This window comes from Podarcis melisellensis (genome assembly GCF_964234715.1).
Source record: "Podarcis melisellensis genome assembly, chromosome: 8".
NCBI lineage: Eukaryota > Metazoa > Chordata > Lepidosauria > Squamata > Lacertidae > Podarcis > Podarcis melisellensis.
This window is the reverse complement of record NC_138540.1, coordinates 60,746,447-60,763,391: the sequence shown is the minus strand read 5'-3', so window position 1 is coordinate 60,763,391 and position 16,945 is coordinate 60,746,447. Positions and strand designations below refer to the sequence as shown.

At 43.6% G+C, this 16,945-nt stretch overlaps 1 protein-coding gene across 9 annotated transcripts in view; it reads left to right on the top strand.

Moving 5' to 3' along the window:
• Window positions 1-16,945, top strand: part of CSMD2 (CUB and Sushi multiple domains 2) — a 489,690-nt gene that overhangs the window by 313,514 nt on the left and 159,231 nt on the right. For 8 of the 9 annotated variants that reach the window (XM_081921159.1, XM_081921158.1, XM_081921161.1 and 5 more), the window contains one exon: window positions 5,038-5,220. The exons of the other annotated variant lie outside the window; for it this stretch is intronic. In XM_081921159.1, the coding sequence (XP_081777285.1) occupies window positions 5,038-5,220 (183 nt within the window). The remainder of the gene's footprint in view (window positions 1-5,037; window positions 5,221-16,945) is intronic. 9 annotated transcript variants of the gene reach the window in all.

Genomic DNA, 16,945 nt, shown 5'->3' with positions numbered 1-16,945 from the left:
CCATTCCCCTCTCTTGTCCTCCTATGTGCAGATCTGTTCTGTGGGATCTCCCAACCCTCTGGAAGAGATTTGAGGGGTGTGTTGTGTGTGCACGAGGGGAAGATGGGGGTAGTTCTGTTGCACAAGCATAAATCCCTGAACTGACAGAGCAAGTGTGTTGGATACCACTCAACGTTTGCTGTTTTTATGTGTTGCACGGCTTAGAGGTTTTTTTTATTATTTTAAAAACATTAAGTTGCTTATAAATGCTTTTAAACAAATAAGCAGGAGAAGAATGTAATCCTGCAAAAAGTCTTTTGGCCAGAAGCATGTGTGCTGTTCTTCCAGAGAAGAGGGAAACTCTTCTCTGATCATAAGGTTGGTGGTTTGAATCCACACAACGGGGTGACCTCCCATTGCTCTGTCCCAGCTCCTGCCAGCCTAGCAGTTCGAAAGCATATCAACGCAAGTAGATAAATAGGTACTGATGTGGTGGGGAGGTAAATGGCATTTCCATGTGCTCTGGCTTCTGTTATGGTTGTGCCAGAAACTGTTTAGTTATACTGGCCACATGACCTGGAAAGCTGTCTGAGGACAAACACCACAACCCTTTGACTGGACTTAACCATCCAGCGGTCCTTTACCTTTACTTTTTTACCTGTTCTGTCAGAGAAGAGGGAAACTCTGGTAGGACAGCACTCAGGGAAGTCTCATCAGCAGTGTTCCATTAGTAACAGAGACTAAAAAAAGGTGTTCCAAGAGAGGCTGAGGATCCAGGTACACCCTCAAAAATAACCTGAAACTAGGGGCATTCCAGAGCTCCCAATTGGGAACTCCAGAGTGTAGCCAATACCAGCAGTGCTTGAAGTCAGGGCTGATCAGCACTGATGTCAAACCCTACTTTAATTTTTACCTGTCCCACACCTGTAGTCACATTTGATGTGAGGTGTGGAGCAGATGTATTGGGGAAAACAGCCTCACAGACCCATTTAGACCCAGAGTCCCCTCCCTTGCTGGCTTAGGAGATCATGGTGTTGTTTGGTGATTGCCAGTTGGGTAACCCTGACCACTTATCAAAGTTTCCCACAGGAGTTGGGGGGAGTTCTTCAGCATTAAGTAGCTCAGAGTTCCTGATGAATAAACAGTTAATCATTTTTTTTAATGTCCTGCGTTTGGTTTTTAGCTATGGTGGGGCATAGAATCCAGCATGTTTGAGAGCCTGTGTCCTTGACATATTATCAGCAGTGACAAAATTGAAAACAACAATTTGTTCTATTTTCACCACCTATGAAGCATGTCTCCATCTTAGTTATTTGGCAGAGAGTCCAACCTGCATCAGTGCCTTTCCAGAGACAGTTCAGCAGTGGGAAAATCTCATTGCTGTTCAGCCTGCATCAAAACAGGAGCTGGATTAATGCAAATCATGGATTATGTAATTTTCTCTGTAAGGCAGGTGTCACAAAAGATGTTTCAAATTTGCTATCAAAAACTGAAGGAGAAGGAGGAGGAGAAAACCAAGAGAAACATTTAGTTTAGTTTAGTTTTTAAAAGAAAGGGCAATGAAAGCAAGGTGGTTGATCACAGATGAAGGGGATAAAAAAAGGCCAGAGAAAGTGGAAAATGGGAATAATGTGACACAGATTAATAGCAGGAAAGTACTGGAGAAGGTATGAAAGGGAGAAACTGCTGGTGTTAATAGCAAGAGGGAGAAATGAAATTCTTTAGAAATGAAATGGTGTGTAAGCAGATAACTGGGACTGGGGGATGACTGCACACAGGCAATATTCCTGGATTCAGAATGCTATTTATCTCCCCAAGGCTTGTATATCTCTGCAGAAACACAAAAGGGCGTTTTGCCTTGGTTTTAGAAATGAGAGAATCTTTTACGCTAGGTTTGGGGTTTGTTTGTTTGTTTTACAATCAATCAGTATTTAAACTTTATGAAATAAATAAAATAAATGAGATGATCCTGCGATGGTCATGCAACACAAAACACACATACACACACATACACTTTTTCTCTCTTCCATCATGATTCTGCAAAAGAGCTGACACCCTGCATCTCTTCACACTTTGATTTGACATTTAATTTAGTAAAAATGAGCCAGCCAGCTCCTCAGATCTGTTTGAGATTTTTCAGGGGGCAGGGTGTGTGTGTACAAGAAGTCATGGGCGGGATCTTTAAGTCAATTCAGGTGCTCAGAAGCCCAGCAGATGACATGCTCAGCCCACCAGCCATCTCCCCACGCCTCAATCCATCATATTCAGCAACACAACACATTAATCAAAAGAGTTCCCTTTCCCATCTGCCTCTTGCTTTTCCCCTTCCTCCTGTAGTTATTCTGATCAGTGTGACCACATTCGGAATACCATGTGCAGTTCTGGTTACCTCAGTGCAGAAACGATATTGTAGGGTTGGGTAAGGTTCAAAAAAGGGCATGCATAATGAACAAGGAGCAACACTCCTATGAGCAAATATTACAGCATTTGGGACTTTTTAGTGGTGACGTGATAGGAAATTATGCATGGCGCAAAGAATGTGGAAGGAGGAATGTTTCTCTCCTTCTCTCATAACACTAACTCATGGACATGCAGGGAAACTGAATGTTGGGAGTTTCACGCAGTTAAACTATGAAACTCACTCCCACAAGGAGGCAGTGTTGATCAACTTGAATGTCTTTAAAAGAGGATTTGACGAAGTCATGGAGGATAAGGCTATCAATGGCTGCTAGCCGTGATGGCTGTGCACTGCCTCCATAGCCAGAGTTAATAATGCTTCCAAATCTATTTGCTGGAAACCACGGGAGGAGAGAGTTTTGTTGTTCTTAGAGCCTGCTTGTGGGTTTCCCAGAGACGGCTGGTTGGCCACTGTGAGAATAGGAGACTGGACTAGATGGACCATTGGCTTCATCCAGCAGGGTCTTATGTTCTTGCGATTGCAGGAACCCTTTGAGAAATCACAGCTCTGATGGTTCTGCAAGCCTGTCCTAGTAAGGGTGTTCACATGTTACGTTCTGTGTATATACAATAGGTGTACACAGCTGAACTGTCGAAATCAAGAAGTGTACACTCATACAACCCTTTTACTTGGATATGCTTGTGTACAAGCTGTTAACGAGGCATGAGGGCTGGGGGGACCTCTCTGTTTGATTTGAAAAGTTCAAGTTTGACAGACGCTTGCAGTTCAATGTTGAGTACGAGCTTGGACAGCGCCAGTGGCATCACTGTTGCTTAGCCTCATAAGTGTGTGAAACTGTGCAGGATACCAAGATCTTCCATGTTAGGTGAGCAGAGCAGGGAGAGTGGAAGAGACACAGAATTTACCCTGAGCAATGAGGGAGGGTTAGGCAGGATTAATCAGAGGAGCATTGGGAGTGTTTTACAAAAAGTGTTTCTGAAGACGAGGGATGTAAAAAGGCAGCCGTTTCCATTCCTACCTGTATTTCATAATGGCTGGGGCTGTTTCCACTCTGCTGCCATTCTCTTTCCACAGGAAGACACTTTATCTGGCTTACTGTTCACTATGGCAATTTTAATGTAATTAATAACTTAAAGGCACCTGCATGGGAGTCAGTTCTTGGGGCTCAGGTTCCTTCACACACACCCAATAAAATATTTGAGGGGGCCAGCCCCACCCCAGTTGATGAGCATTGTCATTCAAATGGTGTGTGCTGTGTCATGTGATCAATTATTTGGGACAGGGCTTACCTCCCCTCCCCCAAAATATTTTATTCAAGTTGGCAACCCTGGGCATTTGGTAAAGGGAATTGCCTTGATTAGCCAGTTCACACAATCATAATTTTTAAGGTGGAAAAGTCGCCACAAGAGAAACCCACCAGCACCACAGTTCCCTGTAATGACATGATAAAAGTTACTCAATGGAAAAACTGGGACAGAGGAAGCATAGGTGGATTGCACTTCCTCGCCATTACTTCTGTGCTGCTTATTTTCATGCTCAAAATGGCTCTGAGCTTTGGAAAATTCTCTTAGCAAAGTGACTTTTCACATTGTTCATACAGCCATGTTCACAAAATGAAATAAATATTCAGTTCCCCTGCAGGGAGTACAAAAACACTGCCTAGGAAATGTTTCCTCCCTCTCTAATTAAACATCCAAATACATTTGAGGTGATGACAATAGTGGCTTAAAGTGGGCCAGTTAGGAAGGCAGATAGAATGAGATGAACTCTGAAAATAGATCCAAATGTATTTTTAGCAATTAATCTGGCAAAATACCACTTAAACTATTTGGCCCAGTTTTATAGGTGTTCTGGTCCTACCAATCGCTCTCCCTCCCCTTCTCTCTCTCTCTCTCTCTCTCTCTCTCTCTCTCTCTCTCTCTCTCTCTCTGTGTGTGTGTGTGTGTTTGTGTGTTGGGCTGAGGATTAGCAAGCAGCTCATTTAGATGTTGGCATTTCTCTTTTTGCTGCTATCCCACCCCCACCCCTATTCTGTATCTAAAAGAAAAACTTACAGGAGAGACTGGGAAACAGCCTGTACATGATTGCAGGTAACTTCCCCTTCATCCTACACTTTGAGCTGCATTGTTTCAGAGAAGATTTGACCCACTCCCCCCCCAAAAAAAACCCCTTTAGATCTAAAAACTTGCTTTTTATACCAAGGGGTGGCAAGCCAGCATCCCAGAGGCTGCCAAGACCATGTCACTCTTGGCTTTTCTCAGCTCCCAAAGTTGCCTTCCACATCAGATTGGAAACATGAGGTTCTGCAATACTTCTAAATTGCCAGACTCATTTCCCAGGAAGGGGAGCAATGAGGCCAGAAGGGGGCAACAAGGTCATGGAACTGCACATTCTTCTATAGAAGTGTATCGCTGCCACTGGAAAATTAGAAGTGTCCCCCAAATTATTATTTAAACAAGGAAAACAAGCCAAAGTTCCCTAGTTTAATCACAAGTGGTGGTGTTCTTTGTTGTGTTTAAAAAAGAACGTTCCTAGCTTTGCAAGAATAAAATCCAGGGATTGTAAAAAAAAGTTGCACCCAGGTCTCCTTTTGCCCTCCCCACTTCTCTTCCTGTCTCTTTCTTTTTGTGTTTTTTCAGAAATCGACCAGGGGACTTGTGGAGATCCAGGAGTGCCAGCCTACGGCAAGAGACAAGGGTCAACCTTTCGCCACGGGGACTCGTTGACGTTTGAATGCCAGCCTGCATTTGAACTGAAAGGACAGAAAACAATCACTTGTCAAAAGAGTAGCCAGTGGTCCTCTCAGAAACCAATCTGTGTTTGTAAGTCAGAGAGAAGGAATGCAGCCTTGAGCCATTTGTGAGGGATGGCAAAGGAGCTGTCGACATTGCACATTTTGGAACTGGGTTATTATGTGGGATATTGGGAAATTGAGGTTTTGGTTCTTTGTTTAATGCAATAACTCTGGAAACATTTTTGAGCAGGTTGAGGGAGCGAGTGAACCTGCAGGCTGCATCTTGAACAAGTAGGTCAACTGGGGGGGGGGGAGGCAGGGGGCAGGGAATGCTTCAAAGGCTCAGCAGTTTAGATTCTCAGCAGCCCATGCATAGATTGTCTGTGGGGGTGTCAAAACCTCAAAGTTCAGCAATGACACAGACATGGAGGCTGAGTGGGTCTGGGGAGGAGGTGGACCCAAGCCCACCAGATAATAAGAAACAATGCTACTATGTGGAGGGGCCATTTCATACAACATGTAATCCTTGCCATGTCGTAAGACCATCAACCCCATTTGCTCCTGAGACAATCAGATGTCCTGGTCTGAGTCTGAATCACACCTGAGAGCCTGGTTGAATGTTGCATTCATGTCAACAGAGGCCGCTTGTTGAAAACAGATAAGATTGAACAACAGTCTACTTGCCCTTAATATGAGTTGGAATCTCTCAGACACTGAAACTCATGAGGAAAGTGATTGAGAGTCATTGGGAATGCTGATTCCTTCCTTATTCCAACCCACCCCATGCCTGCTTACTTCCTCTTTCTCCCCCACTGCCCCCAGTCTGTCCTTGCCCAAGGCTTGGCATGGGGACCATATTGGAGGCCAGGCAGGTGTCATCTCCTTGGATGGATCATACCCGCTGCATGTATGAGCTTGCAGGCTTCCCATAGGCATTTGGCTGTCCACTGTGAGAACAGCATGCTGAACTAGACTGGCCGCCTTTGGCTTGATCCATGCAGCTGGGCTCTTCTTGCATTCTTATGTCCACCTGGCTTCCTTCCTCCATTCTTCCTCCCAGAGTGATAGAAGACGCAGCTGGCATCCTGATGTGGTGGCAGCTACTTACACCCTGGATTTGGGACATTGCTCTCCCCATCTTTGGCCATTCACATTTTGTGCTGGCTGTCTGTGATAGGAATTGTGATCCCAAGCAGAAGTAGGCTCCACGACACCAAGATCCTTGCTGTATTTCATAGCAAGAATTTCATAGAATTGTAGAGCTGAAAGGAACCACATGGATCATTAGCCCAACTGCATGGTCACAAGGCCAGGCAGCCCCATTCCATCCAAAGAGCTGCCTGGCCCCTAAGGTAAGCATTTGACCATGGAGTGGGGGAAGTGCAATAGACTGGCATTGAGACTGTGTGAGAGTAGAATTAGGTCAGGCAGAGCACTTGTAGTGGGCTTTACTTTCCATCTTGATTCTCCTTTTAGGGGCTTAATTATGCAGCTTAATTTGGGGACATACACAGCATATCACTGATGCTCACAATTATTGATTGTCAAACATTATAGAGAACAGAGCATTATATTGGGGAGGGGAGGCTGAATCTATTAATATGTTGCATATAGAACTGCTCTGGAAACTTTCTGTTAGCATTTGGGGCTGTCTTCCTTCTGGGACACGTGGGCATGTTTCCATACCAGAAAAACTGGTGGGCACCACACAAATGTGCACACCCCACAACCAAAAAAGTCTTACCACCTATTCAATTGGCTTGAATATGTATGCAACTTTCAAGGCTAATTTCAGTAGAAAGAGGAGACTCTTTGAGCTCCTGTAAAGGTTTCTGTAATTGGGGTGGATGACAGGTTGGTGACCCCTGGTTTAATTTATTGATCTAACTAGTGCAGTTGAAATCTGTGTGTGCTTTTAGGTCCAGAGTTTGTGGGGTTTGTTTTGGTATGTTTTGTTTTGTTTTCTGGATTATCCTGGATTATTTTCTGATGGTTCAGTAGTTGGATATGAAGCAGTGCAGGGGGAGTCCCAATGGTTAGCAGTCCCAATGGTTAGCAGCCACCACTGCACATGATACCTGATTGTACATGAGGCTGACCTGTAGCTCTGTAGTTGTGATTCAATATTATTTGAGAATAAGAAGTAGATTAGTGGTGGTGGGAATTTGGAGGAGGAACAAAGAGAATGAAATGTTTAAAAGTATAAATAAATGCATATGTGTGTGTTATAACATGGGAACATGGTACATTTATGTTACATCATTTTGTCATATGTAGCTTCTCCATAGTTTATCATCTGGATAGCTCTGGAACAGTTTGTGGACTGCTTCGGGCTATGTTTGTTCCACAAACCTTCTAAAGTTCATGAGCAGGATTGGATCTGGGCCAAGGAGTGTCACAAATGATCTGGTTCTTTACAGGCTGAAGATTTGGGGAAAGCTTCCATGACATTCCATGAACCCTTAATGTCTTGGGAAATGTGCTGAGTAGAACTATGGGTTTCTTTCAAGCCCACAGATTGGATCAGAAGGTCAGCCAGATAACCAGGAAGCCTGTGGTACCTTCAGTGACAGCTTTGAGCACCCTGCTGTGTCTTGCTTAGCCCCCACCCCCAGTTACTCTACTGTCCAGGCATCTGTAGTCACTTCCCAAGACTGGCAAGACAGTGGCATCTTGACCAGGTGGGGAGTGGTAGTTCGGTCCATCTGGACTTCCAACCCAAACTTACCCACAAAGCTAGATCTGATGCTGTATAATAAAATGAGTGGCAGCCTTACAACTTGGGGGCTGCATGGGTGTGTGGTGATCACATGCAGCTGACTTTGGGGAAACAAAAGGGTAAAACACATTACGATTGTGAGGAAGAGGTCCAGGGTCTCAGCTGGCAAGGGGGGGCATGTGCTAGGGCTGGTGGCATTGCCTGTGGGCCCTGCAGTTCCCTGCCATTGGGAATGGCAGGGGAGAGTCTTCCTAGTATTAAACACTGTGGTGTTATCTGCCTCTCATTTTATCTGCATATTGCAAGGGAATGTGGGTGGGAAGCTGTGTGTGTGTGTGTGTGTGTATGTATGTGTGTTTTCAGCCACTAACCCCCAAATTGCAATGAACTTGTCTCAGCTGAGAGGGAAGGTGGGGTGACAGCTAGAAGGTTTGGAGCCTCAGTAGAGTTGTGAGCCCCACTGTCAGCGTCTTGCCCAGGTGTTCACAAGTCTGCTTTTCCTTGTTGCCATGTTCTCTTAAGCAATCAGCAAATATTAATGAATCAAAAGAAAGGTAGTGATCACTTCATCCTTCTATGGCTGGAACTGCATTTGACTGATTTGTCCATGATGAATGCTCTACGTTTGGCTGCATGATAGGCCACAACTATCTCATGCCTGCACACTCAACAAGGAATAAGCTTGGTTGTCTTAATTGGCTAAGGTCCTTGTTTAGGTCTTTAAGTCGTTGTTGTTCTGCTAGAATTTGTAGTTTGTTGGAATTTGTGCATCTACTTAACTTTGCAACCAAAGTGGGAACTACCATTTCCAAGCCAAAATGTGGCTCTTGTGATATAACATTATAATTTTTATTTTTATTTTATTTCACTTTATTGGTATTCCGTGAATAGCTGTGATGTGAAAGGTACATATGATGCTGCTTTCTACTTTGAGCTGACATAGCATTCTGGCTTTCATGGGAGGATGTTGTCTCTGGGTTAACTGCACGTTACATGAAGCTTATGGCTCTCACTGCTCTGTGTCCCTTTGCTCCCTGCCTTCTTTGTAACCTCTTTGTGAATAACTATAATGTGTGGTGTAACACCAATTGCTGAGCACAGATGCTGAGCAACAACCCATAAAGACAAGCAGCAAAGTGTCATGATTCCACACCATGTGTTGATGTTTACCTAGACATTATAAGGCATACTGCTTCTGAACATGGAGTTTCTAGAGGGATTCACATGTCAGGATCACTGATTTGGTCAACAAACCCTTATATGATGTTTGTGTTTAGTTACTTTGGTGATGCAATTTGGGGACTGGTGTGGAGTTTTTTCACTATGGACCCCATCTATCAACCTCTGAGGGGAGGTTCCTAAATTTGTTCAGTTTCCATCTACTGTATTTTAATTTTGGTTGGCTGTCCTCACTGTAATTGTTCTTTCTTTTAACCTCACGGTTATTTTGAAGCCTCTATGACTAGTTAGTTAGAAACTGAATACATAAATATGGAAATGTGTGGTGAATGTGAATGGTTAGGAACCTGGGATGAACAGCATTCAAGAAATGGAAGAAGCTATATTACCTATCTCTGAAATGGAACTAAAATGTCAGCAAAATCAGAGTTTGACATACAGCTCTAATCCTGGTCATTTGCAGTTTAGGGAAAAATCATTAACTTGTTGATGCTTGGACCTGCTGTTCAGATTAGAGTTGCCCCCAGACTGTCACTGTTTGGTAGGAAGGATTAAATAGTATACTTGGAAATTTAGGTTTGTGCAATTAAAGTGGATTAAACTGTTCAGGCACAGCAAATTTACCTTATAAAAAATGTTCTTGGGGGAGTGGCTAACTTTTGAGGCTAATGGTGGAACAACCTCTCCAGTTACATTGGGACATCTAAGGCAACATGGCATTTATTTCCACTTTCCCATTTCAAAAACTACATTCCCAGCAAGGTGATGTTAGAGACTGTGTGTCCCCAAATGTATGCTAGATAAACTTGACTTACAGGAAGAAGTTGTGGGAGAGTACTCAGAGCTGTCAGGTGAGGTCTCTTGACTCCGACATGAAAAGCAGAGGTTGCCACTCACAAAAGAGCACAAAACAATCCTCACAATGGAGGAGGCCCAAGAAGCAGATGAATATGTCATTAAAATTGGCAAAGACTTTCCCTCGGACTGGGCAACCACCTTGTTATTGCTCAAGTAAAAAAAAATAAAAAACATTGAAGAATCTGATTTTGAACATGTCCAAAATGGCAAATGAGACTCTTAGTCAGTCAGTTGGAGAGACAAGTCCTGCAAATGGCAACTGATGACCTGGCATTAAAATTTATTTGCACCCTTGTAATCGCCAGACAGTCTGGGATCAGTGTAACATAAATGCATACCTTTCCAAGGTTAAATTAAAGGAGCTATCTGACAAGCAGATAGAACTTCTGAGCTGCCCTGTAACTTGGGAGGAGGTGTTGGAAGTGATCCAAAAGCTCAAATCTGGGAAATCCCCAGAGACTGATGACTTCATGGTGGAATACTACAAAGCTTAAGAAGAAGAACTGTTGTCATGCTTGATTATTTTATTTTATTTTGGATGGGAGCAAAAATCCACTGATGTGGCACAACTCCAGACTGTTGTTATTGTTCAAACCCAGAGCTCTGGGCTCCTATCACCCTCATAAATGTGGATGTGAAATTACTTACTGCCCTATCATTACTTAGTGCCCTACCACAGTGTTTCCCAACCTTGTGCCTCCAGCTGTTTTTGAACTACAATTCCCATCATCCCTGACCACTGGTCTTGCTAGCTAGGGATGATGGGAGTTGTAGGCCAAAAACATCTGGAGGCACAAGGTTGGGAAACACTGCCCTACCAAACTGTCTTCATGCCCCGCAGGGGCATTTAGTAAGGTAATAAACCTTATCAATGAAGTCAACTCTACCCGCTCCTCTGCAGCGTTGGCCTCATAGGGCACCAAATTCTGAATGTGACAGAATTCAGTGGAACTTCCTAAGTCTACTACTTTCCAAAACGTGGTTGTGGTTGAAGTTCCTCCATGTGATGCAATTACTCCACTCCAAATCCCATACAATGATCTCCATTAATGGGACGATGCTTCAGCAATCAGCCTTCTGGGGAGCAGTAAACAAGGTAGCCCTCTCTCACCCTTGCCATTTGCTCTGGAGGGGGTGATGCTTTGTGGAGCAGAACATAAGATAAATATGTTGGTGACTAACATGCTATTAATGTTGCAAAAGCCCAGACAAGCCCTGAAACCACTAAAATCACAGCTCAGTATGTTTTATCATGTAGCAGGACTGGAATCCAATACGCTAAATGCATTGTCCTCCCAATTAACGTCCCAGCCCAAACACAAGTGGCCATTCACTGCATCTACCTTTACTCCAACCCAATTTTGTTGTGGTGGTGTTGTTGTTTAAAAAAAAATACTTAGGTCTAATTCTTATGTCAGGCCCCTATCAATTCTCAGAGCAAAATTTTGGCCACCTGTGCAAAAAAATCTTGGCAGAATTAAAAAGGTGGAGCCGTCTTAATTTGCCTCAGCTGCATCACAGCAGTCAAAATGTCTATTTTGCCAGATTTCTGGATGTATTCCAAGTGATTCCCATCCCTGCTCCAAATTGCAAGTTTTAAACATTGCCAAAAACTGTTAAACAGTTTGTGTCCCAGGAAAAGAGATGGAGGGTAAGCCCCACTACGCTTTATGGACCCAGCACAGAGGGGGGCGGGCTGGGTGTTCCCCATTGAAGTCCTACTATAATGCATTCCAAGCCAAACACTTAATTCCACTCAGCAGAGTCTCTCTGGAGACCCCTTGGGTACAGCTTGAGCTCTCTCCCTCCACACCATTCATTAGAGCACTTCCCTTTCTGTGGTTCTCCAGGGGAGCAGTGAGCGAAACGAATAACTCTTAAGAACAACTTTCTGCCTTGGAGGGAGAGGAACTCCGTGTTGGTCCTGGGTGTATCCTCCCCCTTACCCCACTGCTTGAACACCCCACATTTAGGTCTGGGAGGGAGACCTTGAGATACAAATTGATGGACATAAGTTGAAAGGGGTGTGGTCCTTCCCCCCCCCCACGTGGTTAAGATAACCTTTGTGCACCTGCAGTTGGTGCCCCTCAAGGTCCTTCTCCGATGGCTCTGGACCACAGTGTGGCTCTTCAGATTAAACAAAACCCTTTCCCCTTTGTGCTAAAAGGACTGCAGGGGAAATGCTTCATTTTTTTCATGTGCTGTGGACCCGCAACAAAGCGCAAAAAAGGGGGGCATGGATTTTTGCCATTGCCTCTTCCGTTATGGCCGAAGTATTGAAACTTGATCTATCCCTAGCCCTGCTATCACTGCAAAATGACAAAAATCCAGAGATCAAGCACAGAGACCTAGTGTTCTTTTTTTGTTAACAGTGCAATTTGTTGTTGCCTATCACTGGAAATCTGACTCAGAGCTCCTGATGGAAGCTTGGATAAATAGCATCTCAGATGTAGCTCTTTTGAATAGCCTCATGCAGCACAGAAGGATGACAAGAGGATTATCTAAGAGGGATAGGTTTGAGGAGATTTTGTTTCCATTACTCTCTGTATCCCCTGGATTCCCAAGCCCCTGTGTGGAGAGGTTGTGTAAGTAGCCCAGTGGCTATGATGACCTGACCTTCGGGTACTTAGGGCAAGATGAATATTTCCATGTTTATGAGCAGATCATTTTTGCTATCACCTTAATTAATGCTTCACTTCTTCCTATGCTGGGCTTCACCCAATATGTCCATAAAACTAGAAAAACGTTGTATAGTTTCACGTGTTGTTTGTATTGTTGTGTTAAAATAATAATAAAAATTGCTGGGGCGGGAATGCAGTGACAGGTAGATTCATTAAAATATGTGGTATAAAGACTGATTGACAGGAAGATGTATAATCATCATTTAAAGAAAATATAATGGATGCTCAGTAAAGAACAGGTATTGTGTAACCTCCATGCAAGCTTTGTGCAAGTGGGCAGCCAGATTAATTCTTCTTGGTTTGTTGATTTTGATTTCCCTGCTGTTGCTGTGTGCTTCTGTTGTATCATCTTCTTTGGCTATTGTATTGGTTTTATTTCTGAGCCATCATATAGATTTTTCGGATCAATAGGCAGGATATTAACTTTCTTTTTTAAAAAAAGAGGAGAGGATATCCACCGAGAATACTGACAGCCTCTGCATATTATTTGTGTCTAGAATTATCTGTTTCATTTACAGTTAACTCTCTGTGTCCAGATGTTGCCTGGTGTTTTACCTCCATGGAAAACAGGAGCGCTTCATGTTCATTCCACCCTCTAAGGGCATTTTCACACCTGAGTTTTTAAATTTGCTTGGGCTTCAATAATGTTGCGTGAATTTACAATATCTGTCAGCTAGCACAGCACTCGGGAACCCTGGGTTCTCTAGATGCTACTGAAGTACAAGTCCCAACAGCCCTCACAACCATGGCCAGGGATGATGGGATTTGTATCTCAGCAACACCTGGAGACCACAGGTTTCCCACACCAGCTAGAAACTTCACTTTCCTGTTTCATTTTGCATTAGCTACAGTTGCATTAGCTACAGTTACCCATGATGCAGTAGGCACCTGAGAGGCCTAAATTCACTTTTTAGATTTAAGTGGGGGACTATTTTTAATTGCCATTTTTTAACAGCTGTAAAAGTTTTTCTCCCCTTCTGAAGTCTCGTTTCTCTGCTAATCCTCCTCTTAGCCCTTCCTCCTGTGTGCCAAAATGGATTCTTTCTCGTGCATTAATTTTGCAACCCTTAGTAGTAATTACCTGTTCTTGTTAATCCCATATTGCCTTATTATACCTGCTGAACGATCCCAGGCCCCCATCATAAACAGGCTGCTTTCTGAATGTCTAGCCTCTTGTGCTCACTGCCCCATGTATGCTTTCAGGATTATAAGAGGGGAATTCAAACTGTGATCAATGGCTTTCTCCTCACAATGTTTCCAGAGTCACTATATAATTTCCTGTTAACTATGATGAGCTTTACATTCAGCTAAAAATTAACCTGTCACTTGACTATTGCTTTCTTTCCCAACTTTCCTTCTCTCGCTTCTTCCTTCCCATAATGCACAACTTCATACAGAGCCCCAGAATGGCAAATTGGAGAAATGAGTGATGGGAAACAAAACAGTGGTGGTTATGCTCTGCCTCCACAGCTGGGAGGCAATAATGCTTCTGAATACCACTTTCTGGAGTTTTGCTCTTGTGCTCGGGTGCTGCTTTGGGGCTTCCCAGAGGCATTTGGTTGGCCACTGTGACAACAGGATGGTGGACTAGATGGGACATTGGCCTCATCCAGCCACTCTTCTCACATTCTTAACATATCTTCTCTTGGGTTTTTGGTAACAGGTGTGGCATGTTGTTTAGCAAAGGAACCAAGATAATGGAATTGTCTCCAAAGTCATCTCAGTTATGTTTGATCAGCATAAGCTGGAGCCTAGTTTCAGCCTCCTCTTGATTTACCTTGAGTTTGCGGGAAAGGTGTAGCCATTTCTAGACCTGTGGAGTCACAACCTGGAATCAGAAGTCGGAGTCAGTCACAGGAGATGCTACTGTTGCCCAGAATAAATCTGATCTTGACATGGTTGCTTTTCTAGCCCTTCCAGTTTAAGGGGAGCCAGTGAGTAGACTGCATGAGTTGAATTGCATCAAAGTGTGGTAACATTTTGCCCATCCATGAAACACTCTGACCTGTAGCCTCTGGTTTCTCACTCCAAAGGGACAGAGGCAGACAGATCCTGGTTCTATGTCAACATAAGTTTCTGCTTTTCCACAGTCTAGCTGTGTCCATTCAGGGTATTTTTCTGTCAGCAATGGCAGATATGGGATGCCCAACCCACAGCCATTCCATTAGGCAGCAGCAGAGGAAGAGAAGGGCCTGCAGACCCCAATGCACTGGCCCTACTGAGAGATCAGCTCTTTTTGGCTCCTGTTTCTGGGCAGTTTCCATCCCAGCTTGTCACTACCAGTGCCTGAGTTTGCTTTTTTCCTTCTCTGACCTCATCCCTTCATCCTTTTATATTGTGTCTTTTAGATTGTAAGCCTGAGGGCAGGAACTATCTTGGTTTAAAATAAGAAGAAGGATTGAATTGAAAGGTTATGCTACTACTGTATTAACAAATCTGCTAATGTTGAATGTGTGTGTGTGTGTGTGTGTGTGTTGTGGTTTCCCTCAGGAGCAGAAAAATGGTGGATGCTCACGACACCTGTATGTAACATCTGTTAATTTGGGAAATCTCTTTGTAGGAATCTGTTGAGTACAAATATTACATAACATTGTGCTGAGGTTGTTTATCTGTTTATTTATTTCCATTTCTGAATTGCATCCTATGAAACATCTCAAAACAATTAAACAATAAAAAAAACCTTTCCTTGTAATTTGCCAAGTTCCACTAAGGAATTGAGGAGTAATTGCCTGCCTGTTGTTTTATGGGTTGCTGTATTTTAAAAAGAGTTTGTGGATTCTGCTTTGAACTTCAGGAGAGAACTGCAGAAGGAATATGTAGTGGATTAACCTCCCGCAGGTTTGTGCCAAATCCCCTTAAGCCTAGTTACATTTGCTGATGTCCTGAAAAATAAACTGCCTGCTGCAAAGAGCAGTCCAATAAATTGTAAGCAGAGCATTTCTAGAATGAGTGGGTGGGTATGTGTATATATTTGTGACCACATGCATGCCCAACACATTCTTCTGTTTACTGTACACGTTCAAACATCGGGGCTGTTCAGACTTCATCATCTTGAGAATCTTATCTTTCATTAGTTCATTGGAATGCAGATTATAAATCCTAATTGTTGCAAAGGTAATCTTGACCTTTTCCCCCTCCCCCTCCTCCTCCCACTTTCTTCTCCACCCCCCTTGTAAATCAATTATTTCATTTTATTGCAATTTTGTGTATTATGCTTCCTCTTTTCGGCTGAAGATTGTGTACGTGAGCTTTTCCTATTTTATCATCACAACAGATCTGGAAAGTAGGTTATTCTGTACTATGAGCTGCATACATTGAAGGTATAAATTAACAAAACTTGGTTGAGTCTGATAGTAACTGGCCCAAAGACACACACAAACACACACACACAAAAAGAGAACTTCATGCAGGAGTTTGAACTCAGATCTCAACAACCTCAGAGTACAAGCATTTTATCAACTAATCTCCAACAGCAGTGGGAAACTTTGGGCTCTTAAATTTCAGAGGTGCCCTGTGCGATGCTTAAACTTGGTGCCCTTCCCCATCCCACAGCACTGCTGTGGTGCCTCCTGCAGCGCAGTGCCCAGTGCTGCCACACCAGTCATGCCACCCTAAAACTGCCTCTGCCAACAGGATAAAACAGCTGTATCTTGCCTACGAACCACCTTGGCCTGCACATGGAGGTGGGTTTTAGAATGGCTAATCAGAAAAGGGTTAGAGCCCAGGTGGCTTCGCTTTGACCCTTCAAATGTTGCTGGACTATAACTCCCACCACTCATGATTATTAGCCATACTGGCTGGAGCTGATGGGCGTTGGAGTCCAACAACTTCTTTAGGGCCACAGCTTAATCACTGCTAGGTGAGAGGTTATGGGTTATCGAGTTGGGATTGGAGGGGAGAAGGTGCAGATAAGTGTGCTCTACTCATTGTGTGTTCTTCACTGTTACATCATGGAAGGATGGTCTTGGGGATATGTATTGCATTGTCACCTTTCATCTGTTGGTCCCTTCATAAGACTGTCCTCCATCAGAATTGCACCACAGAGTCACTGCAGATATCATGTTTGTGTCAAAGCTGCTTTGTGAATTTACTTGAATTTCAGGTTGCAATGCACATCTGCCCTGAGCTTTGGCTTTATGCTAACCCAGGGATGGATCAATCCTCCTGGGGATGCATGTCAAAGTGAGTGTGGCCAAAATGCAAAAGCAGGCTAACCCATGCTGACCTAAACTCCCCACAGTGAAGTGGTTCACATGGATCCATTTTATGATTCAGTACACTTCTGCTCAGGGTGAGCTGGGTTTGCTTCTTTCCAAACTTCATGAGTAGTGGAACACATACTCACAGTTAAACAATTGGGTCTTAAAGCTGGATAG